The sequence below is a fragment of the Callorhinus ursinus genome, unplaced genomic scaffold (assembly GCF_003265705.2).
Source record: "Callorhinus ursinus isolate GAN/ISIS: 27379988/994484 unplaced genomic scaffold, GSC_fseal_2.0 scaffold8, whole genome shotgun sequence".
NCBI lineage: Eukaryota > Metazoa > Chordata > Mammalia > Carnivora > Otariidae > Callorhinus > Callorhinus ursinus.
In genome coordinates, this window is record NW_027397070.1 from 37,558,441 (window position 1) to 37,574,525 (window position 16,085).

Consider the following 16,085-nt stretch of genomic DNA (forward strand, 5'->3'; position numbering starts at 1 on the left):
TTTTCATTGTGTAAAGAACTCCTCACAGTTCTTTCTTAAAGTACTTTTTTTTTTAAAGATTTTATTTGAGAGAGAGCGAGAGGAACACAAGCAGGGGGGAGTGGGAGAGGGAGAAGCAGGCCTCCCGCTGAACAGGGAGCACGATGCAGGACTCGATCCCAGGACCCTGGGATCATGACCTGAGCCAAAGGCAGACGCTTAATGACTGAGCCACCCAGGTGCCCCTCTTAAAGTACTTTAAAGATGCTGTTCCCTTGTCTCCTTGACGTGCATCAGAACAGAAATTTGCTGTCACCCTTGTCTTTGTTTATTATATATAATATCTTTATTCTCTGGCTGTTTTTAAGATTTTTCTCTTTATCATTGGCTTTAAGCAACTTGATTATGATGTGCGTTGGTGTGGCTTCTTCATGTTTCTTGTGCTTGGGATTCATCGAGCTTCTCAGATCTGTGTGTTTATAGTTTTCATTAAATTTGGAACATTTGCAACCATTGTTTCTTCAAGTATTTTTCTACACCCCCGCATTAGAGATTCTAAATTCATGTATATGAACAACTATATTTGTCCCACAGCTCACTAGTGCTCTGTTCACTTTTTAAACTTTTTTCTTTCCATTCTGTTTTGATAGTTTCTATTGCTATGACTTCACAACCACTAATCTATTCTTCTGCTATGTGTAATCAGATTGTACAAGCATTGACAATGTTGACTCCATCTTTGGCCCTCCATCTTGTTCATGCCTGCACAACGACCTCCCTCAAAGGTACATGTTCCAGACCCAATGGAGGTTAATGTAAGCCCCAACTGGTATGCAGAAAGGCTGGTTCTGATCTTCCCTAAAGTGATGCACAGAATGCATCATTTTTTTTTTAAAGATTTTATTTATTTATTTGACAGAGAGAGACACAGCAAGAAAGGGAACACAAGCAGAGGGAGTGGGAGAGGGGGAAGCAGGCTTCCCACTGAGCAGGGAGCCTGACGCGAGGCTTGATCCCAGGACCCTAGGATCATGACCCCAAGCCGAAGGCAGATGCTTAACGACTGAGCCACCCAGGCGCCCCAGAACACACCACTTTAGATAATTAGTAGAGATCCTCTGGCACACAGATGGTGCCACTTTAGAAAACTACCCTGTGACCTCACCACGTCCCTCACTCTATAAAAACTGGGGAATAAGGTCCAGACTTGGCAGACAACAGGGGTAGAGAGTAGCTGTGTACTGCCTGGATCATCCATCTGCCCAATTCCCCCACCAGTAAATTTACCTAAATAAAATGGTGTGGAGTGTAAATGGTATGGAGTGGTTTGGACTCTTTGTGGTCTCAAAGTGCTTTCTCAGCCTGGAGGATATTTTACTGTCCCTCTTCCACCTTATAAGACAGATATAAACCCCATGGAGACAGAATTTTCACATTTAGAATTTCAGTTTGTACATGTTTCATATTTTCCATGTCTCCCCTAAATCTGCTCATGCTTTCCTCTACCTCTTAGACTTATGGCAAGTAGAGTAAGTATCGTTACTAAACTATTGTTTTAATGTCCTTGTATACTAATTCTATCATCTGTATCATTTGGGGGTCTTTTCTAATTTATTGGTTTTTCTCCTCATTATAGGTCATGTTTTCTGCTTCTCCACATGCTTTGCTAACTTTTGATTGGTTATAAGACATTGCAAGTTTTACCTGGTTGGGTACTGGATATTCTTGTATTCTTTTAAATGTTCTTGAACTTTGTTCTGTGATGCAGTTAAGTTACTTGACAATGAGTTTGATCCTTCAGGCTTGCTTTTAAGTTATGTTTGGTAGGACCAGAGCAGCCTTTAGTTTAGGGCTAAGTTTACCTCACTACCGACACAGTAACTTTCTGGGCACTATACCCAATGTCCAGTATATTACAAGGCTTTTCCTCTGGCTGTGAGAACATGAACTATTCTCCTGGCCCTGTGTGAATGCTAGGGATTATTCTGCCTGCTCCTTTCTGATGGCTCTTTCACCGTCCTTGGTTAAGTATCTTTATAAGCATGTGATTAGTGCTCAGCTGAAGACTTGAAGGGCATCTGCTACAGATCCGCAAAGCCTCTGCGTCCAGCTCTTCGGTCACCAGTAGTCTCCTCCCCTGCAAATCCCAGCTGCGTTGGCCTCCCCAAATTCACAACTGTGTCTTCCCAGTGCAGAGAGACCACTGGTGTCTATTTAGCTTACCTCTCCCTATGGAACCTGGAAGTTGGTTCTACGTAGTAAACTGGATGATCAAAGGGTTCATTTTGTGTCCCTTCTTTTGGGGCTGTCCTGTGTGATTTGTTGTCCAATGTCCAATGTCCATTTTGTACATTCTCTAGTTTTTCTTTTTTTCTTTAAGGTGGGAAAGTAGATTCTGTCCCTATTTGTAATGTAATGCTATAAATAATCCAGAACAACAACAACAACAAAAAAAACGCCCACACCTTCAAATGTCTAAAACCAAGGACAGAAAAGACCCCTCTTCTCTCCTGACAGGGGAAATTTTCCAATAGAAACAGAATCCCATTTTCCTAAACCCATTTGACAACTTTTATGACTACCAAGTGAGAAAGGAACTTTGTTAAAAGAAGATTTCCTAAATGGAGATTTACTGTAAACAAATTCTACTCAATTTACCACAAGTGGTAATTACCTCACATGCCTGACTCACCCTCTATAATTCTCTTACTACGGGCGGTTCTGTCAGATGCTGCAGGAGGAACGCCGTAGCCTTAGTCTTTCCCATTTGCACAGATGATGCTTCTAGCTTTCATAACACAATATGATGTCTCGGAGGCTAAACTGACGGTACGGAGCCTTGCCAAACAGAAGGCTTTATACTGCAAGTGTTGTAAGAAGCAAATGGCTTCCCAAGGAGCATTTGGCTGTACAGAAAAGAGCTCCAAATTATTTCTGAAAGTAAGAGAAGCCCCATAATCCGGCATTTGATGATCCTCCGAGGCCAAGGTGGGAACGCATTTTTCAAGCAAATCCCCCTTTTAACAGAGGCAGAAATGGCAGCACACATGTGAGGTAAGGCCTGTAGGTAGGTTCAAAGAGATCTGGGAAAGTTGATTTTCTTCCATGATCACTTTCAAATGTCTCAGTGGGACATCACCTTAATCGCTGAGGTAAGCTCAGCCCTTGTATTATGTTGTAAAAGTTGAATGGGAACAAATATCAAGAAGGTGCCAGAAGTCCCAGAGCATTTAGGAATCTTCTTGGCTTTCCCTACAATTTTCATTTGCCCAACAATTGACCATTTCTCGTCACAAATTGTTTTCCCAAGCTGGGGTCGAGAGTGCATTGGGTCTAGGGAAAATGTCCTGCCAGGCAGGTAGGGCCAGATTAAAACCCAACTGGGCAGTACCCAAAGGTTGTCTACAGGGTCTCTGTACCTCGCATGACCTTCAGATGCCTTCTTCGTTCCACCCTTCCCCCTCCGTCAAGACTTACCCCAGGCCCAGCCATCTATCTCCATGCTCTATACCAGGGCTACTCAAAGTGCGGTATGTACCAGTCCACAAAGATAAGTAGGGATTGAGGGCAGACACTGGGAAACTCACAGCAATTGACAGAGTAATTTTAAATCAATTTAATGTAATAACAAAAAACTAGCACTTGTATTTTGCACTTTTATTTCATTTTTTCTAGTAATTTATTTTTATATTTTATAAAAGTGTCTATAATAATTTGGAAATTAAAAAATTAAAAGAGACCTGATCCTTCACCACAAATAGCTTGAGAAGCATGGTTTCCCTTTCCCCTTCATTAAATCCAGTGCCAATGTCCAAGAGTACATGGGGGTGTTAGACACGCAGAAAAGTATAGGCTACAGAAGGAAAGGTCAACTGTCCCCAAAACGTGGCCACAGGATCTGCACTGAGTTTTAGCCTCAGGAACTGCTGCTTTGGCTGATTTAGAATAAAGTAGCGTGATATGATCCCACAGATTCCTATTGTTTCAAAAATGAAAGTTCTAAGGTTGTATAAAATCTAGGTAGTAAAGCCCCATACGATGCCCAAATGAAGTTAGCTGTAAGTCATCAGTTGAGGATTAAAACTTGCATATACATATCATTTCAAAAGAAATAAACAAGAGTAAATAGCTAAGCAAAGCAATTAACACTGGGGATAGCAGCTGGACCAAATACCAGGTAGATAGTAAACTGAACAGTGTGAACACTACATAGAAACTTAGAAATGTGTACAAAATATCACCATTGTATTTATTGCAGCAATGTTTATAATGTCAAAAAAAAATAAAACACCAACCCTGTAATTAAGTAAAGGTCCATCAATAAGGAAATGGTTGAACAATTTAGACAATATCCTCACTCAAAAGATTGAGTTAGATCTCTCCTAGTTGACCTGGAGGTATTTCACAGCATTTTGAAAAGTAAAAAGTAAGACACAGAGAAGTATTTGTATATTATGTATCCCAATTTTTAAATGGGGGAGGAGGAGAAAGCTTATCTTTGTGGATACTGAAGGTGAGGTATTATTTTAAAAGATCATTAGAGGATAGAAGTTATGAAGTCTATCCTCTGGCAAGATTAGCTACTTGGTGTTGGGGTGGAAGGTTCAAGCAAGTAATTAGATCAAAGCAAGCCTCTTTCAAAGTCTTTATAATTTCTAACAAAAGCTGCTATACCGTTTATGTAAAATTACAAATATAAGCCTGTGTGTGCCTGGGCATCTCTCTATATGAGTATGTGTGTGTGCATATCTCTCCCTACCTACCTACCTGCCCATGTCTACCTACCTGTCTACCTACTATATCTATCAAGAGCTGTCTGTCTGTCCACCTATCTACAGAGAGCTCTTAAAGATTGGTCACCAAAGTTACGGTGGTTATCTTCCCCAGGCACAGGGGAGAATCCTGGTGATTTTTTTCTCCCTTATATGTTTTTCTCTCGTATGGATGTTTACAACAACCAGGTATTACTTACATAATAAGAAAAGAGCAGCAACGCTGCAACACTCACTTGTATCGTCGACACCACCCTCATTTCCCACCTCCAAGCCCTATGTTTCATTCAGGTCTGGCCCTTCCTCCCTGGTCCTGCACACCAAGCCAGTCCAGGCTCTCACTGTCCCAGGCCCCTGCCTCTGTCTCTCCCCTCTCCAGCCAATCCTCCACATGGATGCCAGGGTGACCTTGACAGAACACCTATCTGTCCATGACACTCCCCCGCCTGCACCTCATCTAGGCTGCTCGGTGCCCTGAGGGGCAGTTCTTGGCCCAGGTGTGCGGTGTCATCTCTGGCACGGTATGGCCCTTCTCGACCGTGCGCACCTCCCTCTGCTCTTCTCCCACACCGTCTGCGCAATGTATGCCCATCCCTGAAGCCGCGCTCCAACACCGTTTCCTTCTGCAACCGCTCCAGCATCTCTCCTGCTCTCCCACAGTGCTCTGTACATACCCTATTAGACCACTGATCATTCTTTTTAATGATTTGTTTTCTCCCTCTTCCTCCCTACGCTATGAACTGCTGGAAGGTAGGACTGTATCTTCAATGTCTTTACCAAATGAGTAAATGAAATCAATGAATGAATGAGTCTGTAAAAGCAAAGCAGTAAATATAAATGCACGACAACCATGCCCATATAAACGAACAAAGGCTGCAAAGTGAGTATTTTAAAGTTCATTTTTTTTCTTTTCCAGCAAAGTGGCTTGAGCCACTTTTTAAATTACTGCCAGAAATTCAGTCAGTGAATAATTTATATTCAAGTTACCAAAAGTTAACTATACTTTAAATCACTATAAAATGAAACAGAAGTCAGAAAGAAAGCCATTTCCCCCTTCTTAAGTAAAATAAGTTCAGTACTGTTCTTCATTCTATGCCAGTTCTAGAAACAGCAACTCTCCCCCATAAAACACAGCCCAGCTGTGTGGCTACTTACTGGAGTTGAGGAGGACCATGGCCTTGACACAGAGATACTCTTTGTGTTGGAGTTTTAACTCACGGAACCTTGAAGTTGTTGCCAAGAGCATGTCGAAGATTTCCAGAATTCCTTCGACGCATTTCCCCTCATCCCTACAAAAGTTCATTTGGAAATTTAAGAAACATGCAGCACTAGGCAACCATCAAAAGTAATAAGGAGTATTTTCTTATTAATCTCAAATTTCATCTTGTACATCCTTTAACAAAATGGTAATGAAAGCACCTCCAAGTGACATGAAATTATTAGAATTATCTTCATACAAAGAGGACAGGGAACTTTCCCTAAATGCCAAAAGCAAACATTTGAATAAATACTATTTAGGCAAAAATGTGCATTGGAAATACACTTCCCTTCCACCTGTTTACCAAATGTTTTCTTTAACGGAATACCATTTCTACTGATTATCTTCGATCTAAACCATTTCAGCCAACCAGCCAGAGTTATGACACATATTGCTAACACGAGACATTCCATGTTCCCATCAGAAGACTCTGAAGTGCTAATGAGGAAGACTGAATGTTTACCAAAGTAAATGCCCTAAGAAGAAACAGTCCTTCACATCTAGGGCTTAACTCACTCCCCAGTGGTCATTTAGAAACTGGTGAGGCAACTAAGAGACATTTAACGTAACTTGAAAAAAAGCTAGTCTGATACACAAAGAAATCACAATTAGAGAAGACAGATTCGAATGAGGAAAGGAAAGTAGAAAGGGAGACATGAACATTTTTGACTTGCCAAAGATTATTTTTAAGCAAAAGTTTTAGACAAACTTTGAACCATATAATCAAAATTCTTTTGAACACTCACAGAAATTAATTTTTATGCATACTTTTGAAGGAAATTACTTGAACTGTATTTAGAAAATACCAGCTTCAATTCACTCCAGCCAGACACACATTATTCTGCCTCACTGCTCCCCCAAAAAACTTCTATTGTCATCAGTCGTAGTCCTTGGAAGCCCTTGACAAGCAGTTAGATGATTTTGCCATGAAACTCATTTGTGTCTCAACACCTGCAGCGCAGGATGAAGGAGAGCCTGGCAGCAGTGGGCGTCTGCGAGTTTCATCTTTAGTCTCCCCCGCAGTCTCTGAAGGGGACCTGAGATCTTTAGAGAACTGGCTGCTCCCCTCCTTCCTTCCTCCAACCCCAAGCCAGGACATTTCTAGTGATGGTGGCGGCTGGGGAAAGGGTCTCTGTGGAACTCAGAGGACACCAGTGGGAATCACGATGCTGGTGCAGCCTTTCCCACCGGGTTCTCTGTGAGGGCGGCAGCTTGCCAGGACCCTGCGTCCCATAGCATTCAACACCCCCCTCCCAGACTCACCTACACAAAGCTACCAGCAAGAAAACTGTGAGTTCCAAACAAACATGGTAACTTCTGCAACCACCTGAGACTCTGAAAATTGCACAGGGTAAGTGATAAAACACCGATGCCCCCTAAAAGTCACTCACAGAGAAAGGCTACCTTGGAGAATCAGAGCCCTGGGCAAGGGGTGCCAAAACCCGCAGGAAACCGCCAACCTTCCTCAAGTCCTATCCTTCGCACCTCCTCTGCTCCAGGCTGTCCCAGGCAGCCTGTTGCAAGTGCCCAGCAAGGACAACACATGCTGCGCGCATAGCAGATGCACAAGAAATACCTGTGCACCAAATGCCCCTCATGCTGCATAATCAAATCACTGTGCTTGGGGACAATTAATTACTGAAAATTGTCATTGTTGGGCTTGAGGACATCTGACACCGAGAAAAGCTGGTTCTAAAATATCTTGGGGTTGGGGGGGGGGCACCTGGCTGACTCAATCTGTAGAGTATGCGACTCTTGATCTCAGGGCTGTAAGTCTGAGCCCCACAGTGGGTACAGAGATTACTTAAAAATAAAATCTTAAAATAAATAAAATAAAGTCTCTCTGGGGACAAAAATCAAAAGCCCACCAAGTCCTGCATTGACTGTTTAATAGTTTGGCTCTTTACTTTTCTGTGAGACTCAGTCAGAGGTGGGGTCACAAACATGCAGGTGCACATGTGCACGCACACACCCTGCTCCCCAGATAGTGTAAGAGGATTCATCTGAAATCAACCCTATCTTGCAGAGGTTGCCACTTGTACCTAAAAACACATCCCTGCGTATTGAAATTAGTATCATTTCCTCATTGAAATGCATGCCATTTTAAATGTAAATTCATATTTCAAAAATGTAGGGAGAGTTTATATTCTAGGGCATCCTAAGCCCTGAGAAATGCTATAACTCGCAACAATCAGAACATGTGTACCTCATGGAAAAGTGAATCGCTAAACTAATTCTAAAGAACGAAGTCTGATGGCTTTTACCAGCAGGTGTGATAGCCAACCATTTCATTCAAGGGTTGGCATGGTTAGAATATTTTTACTCACTTCAAAGCCTGGAGAAACCAAATATTTTTTTTAGGAAATAAATGAAAAATATAGGAAATAAGGTACAATACCTCATAAATGACACCCTAATAAAGTTCTGCCTGAAAAGAGTTATACAGAGGAAGGACTTTTAAATAACACATTAATGAGATCTATAACACTTATTTCATAACTATGGAATGAAACTGAATTAGGATAAGATTAAAAGATTTTAATTAAAGAGAGAGGACATATGATTTGAATGTTAAAATACCGAAACAATCTATAATCAAATGAACCCACTCCAAGAAGCTTACTTTTGCACAGCATTTGTCCATAAACTACGGCTAAGCAAAAATAAAAATAGTAAGTACATGTGGAATGTCTTATTATGTGATAACCACTCCTTTATAAAAGGAAAAGCTTCTGTTTGATACCAAGGACAAAATGTTGAATGAGTGGACACTGCTTTGGGTGCGCTATTTTGTACCTACATACATATCCACTAGCTGCAAACACGTGGGCGTAGGTAGACCACAGTTCACTTCCGGTGGGGGAGGGGGACAGCAGGGTGTGGGGGCTCCAGGCTTAACATGCGGAGAGGACAAATATTAAACTGATGTGAAAATTACCTACATACAAAAAGGGAAATGAAAATTTTAAAGTCAAAATTCTTTGGGTATCTTGAAATTCAATGCACAAATAACTAACGTGAAAGCAAACTCAGCACATTTACAATACGATTCCAAGGAATTCCATAAATGTCCACAATGGGGTCCACGCCCAGATCCAAACTCCCTCTGATTTTTTAATATGTAACATTAGACAGTTTCCTCTTGACACCAAGGACACAACATGTCTTAGCATATATGATTTTTTTAAGCGAGCAGAAGCCCAGATTCTGTGGTAGATCTCCACATGAATTTGTAACTCCAGTGATTACTGACAGAACCACCTTGTTTAGAAATAAGCTGAGGTAACCGGGTTTTCCTCTCGTCCTGAGTAGGTTCAAGTCTTCTCGCCACAGAAGCCTCAACAAGAATGAGGAACAACAGCAATTATTGTCTCAGGCTGTACAAGTGAGCTAGTTTGGTTGTACTCACAGCTTGTATGGTCACACCACCACTGGAAGGAACACTGATAGGACAATCTGCCAAAAGACAGCGATTTTCAAGTACTGTGCAAGTTATTTATTCGTGTTGCAGAAAAATCTCATAATACTTCTTTATGATGTGTCATCTCTGACTTTTTGAATAAAGAACACTTAGAGCATTTTTGAATAGGCAACCCCTCCAGAAACACGGGTTTACATAAAACAATACTCATCTGGTTCATACATGCATGAAGGAACTGAACTATCTTAGACTTGAAATTCTAGACATCACAAAGTTTATGTGTTGGCAATACTAGAGATTGCGACAAAAAATAACCATGATAGGCACTATCAAAAATGCCAGCTCCATGTGAAGGCATTTACAATTCCAGAGACTCCTCTCCTATACTCAGAAATACTAGATTTGTATGCCATACAACACGATACTGTCAAATATTTATAAAAAGCAATGTGAGGGGAGTCTGGGTGGCTCAGTTAAGCATCCAACTCTTGATTTTGGCTCAGGTCGTGATCTCAGAATCATGGGATCAGGCCTCACGTCAGGCTCCACACTCAGCATGGAGTCTCCTTGTCCCTCTCCCTCTGCTCCTCCCCCTGCTCTCTCTCTCAAATAAATAAATAAAATCTTTAAAAAGTACTGTGAGTCTATTAAAATAATTTGTAAGAAAAATTACTTTTTTTTTCTTCTATTACTTAACCAAAAGGTAGGCCTAAAATTTGTCCAGGATGTGTCTCCATTTACAGTAACTTACACTTACAGGAATTAAAGAACCCAAACAAAGAGGAGAGTTAATTCTACGGAAAACCAGTCACTGAACACAAACATTAAATGTGACATCAATTTAGAAATCAAGACAAAAAGTAAAATAACTTAATCCCAGTGTCTGCAAACATAATGACTAATCAAGGGATGAAACTTCTTCCTAGCACTAACTTCTAGGAGAATTATATGTGTATATTTGTGTGGGTGTGGCTTCATTTGAACACCAAGTGGAACACCATGTCCTGTTATACAGGTAACTACTGTTATATTTAAGAACATGGACTTCACAGCCAGCCCTAATGTCCAGCTCCAGCATTTACTACTCTGTAACTGCCGGCAAATTACCTAACCCTCCCCCCATTTCCATATCTGAAGAATAGGGATAAAAATGGCGCTTACTCATAAAGAGCTGTTAAGAAAATGAAATGAATTAACACAGCAAGTGTGTAAGATGGTGCCTAGCATATACAAGCCAATAGCTTGGCTATTTTGATTGCTACTGAAGGGTCTGGATTTCCAGAACCCTCTTCCATGGTTCAACACCTGGGCTTGCTCCTGCCACAGCCCAAGCTCCAGCTCTTGCCAAAGGCTCTGTTCTCCACCAAAACACCTCCGTTACTTAGAACAGTGCTCTTTGTCAATGTTGTCATCCAGGACAACAGGCAGAATGGGTGCTAAAATCTTGGGGGTATCACTTTTTATCTGTGTAATATGTGCACAGGGGTCTTCTGATGATCCAAGGAAGTAATACCAAGGGTTGGGCGCTCTCCATTCATATAATGGCATCCTTCTACTCTGTGCACAGAGTGCAATGTGACTGAACATTCTACTTTAGAACGGTTTCAAAATAAGGAATGTGGAAATCAATTTCCATCGAGATTTTCAACCTGCTCAAATATATAACAAGAAAGTGTTCTATTTTTGGTACTAAAATTTTGAGTGTTGTATATTCTAGCTCTTCCTCCATGAAGAGTTCACCTGAATCAATTAAAAATGGGTTCCTTTTCTGTGCCATCTTTAAAAGGAAACAAAATGTAATCGAGTGATGGCATTGGTACTATCCTTCCCCAATTTCCATTACCTTTCATTTGGTTTTAATAACCATTCTTTCCACTGCTATTGTCAACAATGCTATAGAGTATATGCAATTAGAGTCAAAGCACATTAAAAGAAACTTTGCAGATTTGTAAGAATTCTATCACCTGTCTAGACAGAGATAGACACGGTCCCTGTAAGTGGAAACCAAACAGCAGGGCAATTTAAAATTATAAACTGAAAATGGAATTTTTAATGCAGAAAAATCTAAGTTGACTTGTACAGTTAGTAGCCACATATTTTGCAAGATATGGGCCCTGCTATGGCCTGGCCTGTAAATGCGGCCCCACCACAGGTCAGAATGAGTCACAGGACACTGAATCCTAGGACCCATGCTCTCCTTCTCTGGTTCTTGACCTGGGGTAAGAGTTCATGACATTATCATCCTCTTAACTGCCCTTTTAGGTGTGAGATTTTAATTGTGGCACCCAGGACTCAAACAGGTCAGAGAAGAAATACGATGCATTTTTTTCTCACCTGTCCAGAACGAGGTCTGGAGCAAAGATGAGCTTGCCCGGGTGATCAATGGAACGCCACATCAGCCCCACCATCAGCACCTCCATCCAGCAGCTCTCCAAGAGGCGCACTTGGTCGTAGAGACTGAGCTCCACAAAACCTAGGGAAAGCAAGAGGCTGTGAGACGTATCCACTCTGCTCCTCAACTCCCTGTTTCTTCTGTGAAAACAGAAGAGCAAGTTTTAACAAGCTATGAAAACACAAGCAATATAGGGAAACACTCAATATTTTAAAGATGTGGTTAAATGCTGACCTAAGGAAGGAAATTTTGAACTCAGAGTATGCAACTCACAATGTCCAGCCTTGGATGCCTTCTAGAGATGAATATATTCCTTTTAAGGTTTATAAATGACTATTAACTTGGGCTTACAGTACCCCAGACAAATGCTAGGGAAGAACAGAAAGCTAGAACAGATCATTTTTAGTCATATTTTAAAAATTCCTCTGCACTGCTGAGAAAGATAATAGGCGGCTGCCAGCCAGAGGCTGCCTGTCTGGCCCGGTTCACAAGAGGGGCTGGGAGGGGTGGAGGGATGGGACGGGGGGCTGGGGAGTATGGGACATGCAGAGAGAACAGCACCAGCCCCCTGCAGAAAGTCAAGGCTTCAAACGAAAGATATCTCTGATTGCTTAAAATTTCAGTGTTAGAATCATTCTTCTGAGCAGAAGCACTGTCTCTAGGCTATTCTATCCTGAAAAGCAAATGTAAGAATCGAAGCAGGTCCCAATAGCCTGATAGCCTAACAGCATGGATTGGTCCAAAAATCGGAAAGAAACAGGCAATCTCTAGGGAGGTGAGCACTTTAAAAGCAAAGCAGAGATCACTGGCGCTTCCTCCACAAACCACGATAAAAAGAGAAGGCAGTGTAATATAAAAACTAACCAAACACATGGCCCAGGAGTGCAGTGGACTCCGGTTACGATCCCGGCTCAGCCCCATCCTAGCTACTCAGTCTCCTTTTAAGTCGATTATCTTCCAGAAAAAATGGGAGTAACAAGGCCTACTCTCTGAGAAAGCCCTGCAGGCAGCCTCTCTCAGCGTCCCCATTCTACAGATGAGGAGACCACGGCACAGGAAGCACATGAATGTGAGCAATATAATGCCGACATGCACAAAGGAGAACTGAATGGAGGGAGTCATGAAGGGAAAGATGGCTCAGGCCTTCTCCAAAGTCACACCCTGTTCTAACACTGTACGTTCCAATCTCCCTTGCAGTTACAGACAATAAGCCTGCCCACAGAAGATTAGGCTTCTTATATTTGCAGCTATCCAACAAGGTCAAGGCTAGGTGATATTTTACCTTTTTTTTTTTTAATTTTGAAAAATGACTACCTGCCGAGAGGAAAGAAAATCACACCTTTAGACGATGCCTAAATTTTCTGAAAATCTGTTTAAAACACCAGGCTTAAAGAAGGATTAATGCAGCTGAAGAATTCAGTTTTGTTATGGCACAAAGAAGCTGCATGGCCTTCAGCGATCATTACTTTCACCACCACTCTCCACATGGCGTCCTGAACACCAGTGTTTGGTGTACATGTAGCACAACAGCTAGAGGAAGATGCATCAGTATTGTCTCCTATGAAAAGAGCAGAGGAAATAACATGATTCTGGCTAAGGTGAAGATCTAGACTATCAAAACAAAACTAGAAACCAGAAGATCCGCAGGAAGCTCAGAAGGAATGGGCCTAAGCCAATGAATGACCCAAGAGATACTATTACACCAGGCCTGGGGTCCCACAGCTCTTCACCCCCAACTCCTCCTCACCCAGCTTCTCAGCAGCTTCCAGGCTTTATTTATACTTCGTCTAAAGCGGTTGCAGCCTCCAGCCCATGGGAACTGTCCCTAGTGGTTTAGAACCTGGAGAGAGACCTCATTTCTTAGATGACCGTAAACATGCACATGGAGAAACCCTTTCAGGGGGATGGGCTGCTTGCCATTCTGCGTTAGAATTCTAGATTCACTGTCACAGAAACACCGATTCAAATGGTAACAAGGTGGTAATTTTAGCACAATGCAGTATTTCAGGTATATATTACAAACTGGCCTGACCCTAGAATTTCTTGCCCAAATGGTCACTTTTGGCCCACTTCCAGAGTCTGGGTGGGTTTTTTCTTGGGTCTACTCTCTCAGACCACATCTCGGCATGAGAGGTGTCCAACAGGCTAGTGTGCATAGAAGATGTGGCCACGGAGGACAGGGTGTGGACAAGGCCCTGTGGGATGGTTCTGGGGTGGGAAAAGAAGAGAGGTAGCCATGGAAGCAGTGTCACCATATACCATTCTTCTTGCACTACCATGTCCGGTAGAGAACTCAGAGGAGTCCAAGAACTCTAAATTGGAGCCAGACCTTCCAAGACATGCTGAAGGCATTTATGTCAAGATAGTAAGAAAGAACATATTTCATTTAAAGATTATAAATCAAGCTGTCAAATTGTTACACACCCAGACATCATTTGTGGACCTCCATTTTGTACTCTTGCCCTGTAAATGTTAGGGGCAGGCCTTTCTACCATAAATGAAAAGTTAAGATCCAGAAAGCCTTACCTGGAATTTTCTTGGCCCAGCCTATCATGTGCACCAGCTCCTTGTCGGCCAGCTTGGTCAGGGACATCATCATGGAGGCCTCGGTGAAGGGCGTGCTGGGGCGGCTCACGAGCACGTGGGGCGGCTCCGCCTCCAGTAGCGTGAGCACCAGCTGCTCCGGGCTCAGGGCGCTCAGCAGCAGCTCCTTCACTCGGGTCACGTGTCCACCATTTTTCTTGGTTTTGCTCAGGCAGTGCAGCTGCTCATCCGAACTTTTCTGCCTTCGCATAACACGGTACCCACACCTTTCTCTCCGGGAGCCTAAACCAAAGAGATAACACAGTACTTCCCCGTGGCTTCCCCAACCCAGCGTTCAAGTTCCCTGAGTCTCCAGGGCAAGGGTGAGGTAATGACCTGAGTCTATCCTCACAGTGTGTCTGCCAACAGAAGCCTAACTTATTTCCTGGAACCTGTGGGGCAAGTACCAAAGATTATTACATTTGCGTCTACTTTAACAAAATAAAAAATATGACTTTTTAGGGACAGTAGCCCAAATGAACTTAAGGACTCCATTTCAGGATCACCTATGGATACTAAATCTATTTTCTTTTAAAGAGTGCTGACATACCTCCGTTTCCAAACCACAGAATTAGGAATTTTCTTCAGACAAAACACGGGGAAAAGTTAGGAACCGAACATTGATATTTACAAATAGTTATCAAATAATATACTCTTAAAATACATTCTTAAAATATTTATGTGCATGTGTGTTTACACATACACATATGTATTCTTTTTACATATTTGTACAAATAAATACATTTCAAGTAAATTTTTTAAAAATCTGAAAAATATAGAAGAGTACAAATTTTGGCATAAATTCTTTCAGTTTTAATGCTTTTTACTTTTCCATATTTCATATGTGAAATTTGGATCAGAGTATATATACACTATTTTTAACTTTTTTCTTATTATTAAAAATGTGTCATCATACAATTTAAAAATCTATGCATTCTGTTTTATGAAGATAGCATCACTTTATCTAGTGTCCCCTGTCAATGGAAATCTAGGTTAGTCCTAATTTCTTTGCTAGTATTCATAGTACAGTGAAAATGCATCTTTGTACACACATCTAATTCATTCCCTAAAATAAATTCAAGAAGTCAAGTTGCTGAACCAAGGCATATACACACTTAAAATTTTGACACATATTAATAGGTTACCCTCTAAAACTATTTTAAAATTTATAATACAAACAATACTTTAAGGGGCTTATTTTCTCATAACACCATTGGGCAATAAAAGTCATTTCTAATCTCTGCTAATCTGACAAGTGACTAAACAATCTCATTTTACTTTGTATTCTTTTAATTAGCAGCAAGGTTGACTAATATAATTGCCATATTTTGTATTTCTTTTACTTGTATATTGCCTGTTTATTTCTTTTGCCCTTTGCCTGCCTAATAAACTATAAGGTTTATCTAGTAACTATAGATAACTTTTATTATGTGCCATATTTGTCTTATTATATATCTTTTAACTTTACTCATGGTATCTATTGTCCTAAGAAGGTTTAGTACACAAACTTGTCTTTTGTTTCACATCAAGATTATACAAATATTTTCTTGTATTTTTTTAAGATTTTATTTATTTATTTGAGAGAGAATGAGAGACAGAGAGCACAAGAGGGAAGAGGGTCAGAGGGAGAAGCAGACCCCAGACCCCCCCACCCTTGAGCAGGGAGCCTGATGCAGAACT

The 16,085-nt window shown here is 41.4% G+C and overlaps 1 protein-coding gene across 1 annotated transcript in view; it reads right to left on the reverse strand.

Moving 5' to 3' along the window:
* ESR2 (estrogen receptor 2) overlaps window positions 1-16,085 on the reverse strand; it is a 106,747-nt gene that overhangs the window by 18,385 nt on the left and 72,277 nt on the right. Inside the window, exons 6-8 of the mRNA XM_025869911.2 lie at window positions 14,349-14,648; window positions 11,765-11,903; window positions 5,907-6,040 (exon numbers count right to left, since the gene is read on the reverse strand). Coding sequence (XP_025725696.1) covers window positions 5,907-6,040; window positions 11,765-11,903; window positions 14,349-14,648 — 573 coding nt within the window. The remainder of the gene's footprint in view (window positions 1-5,906; window positions 6,041-11,764; window positions 11,904-14,348; window positions 14,649-16,085) is intronic.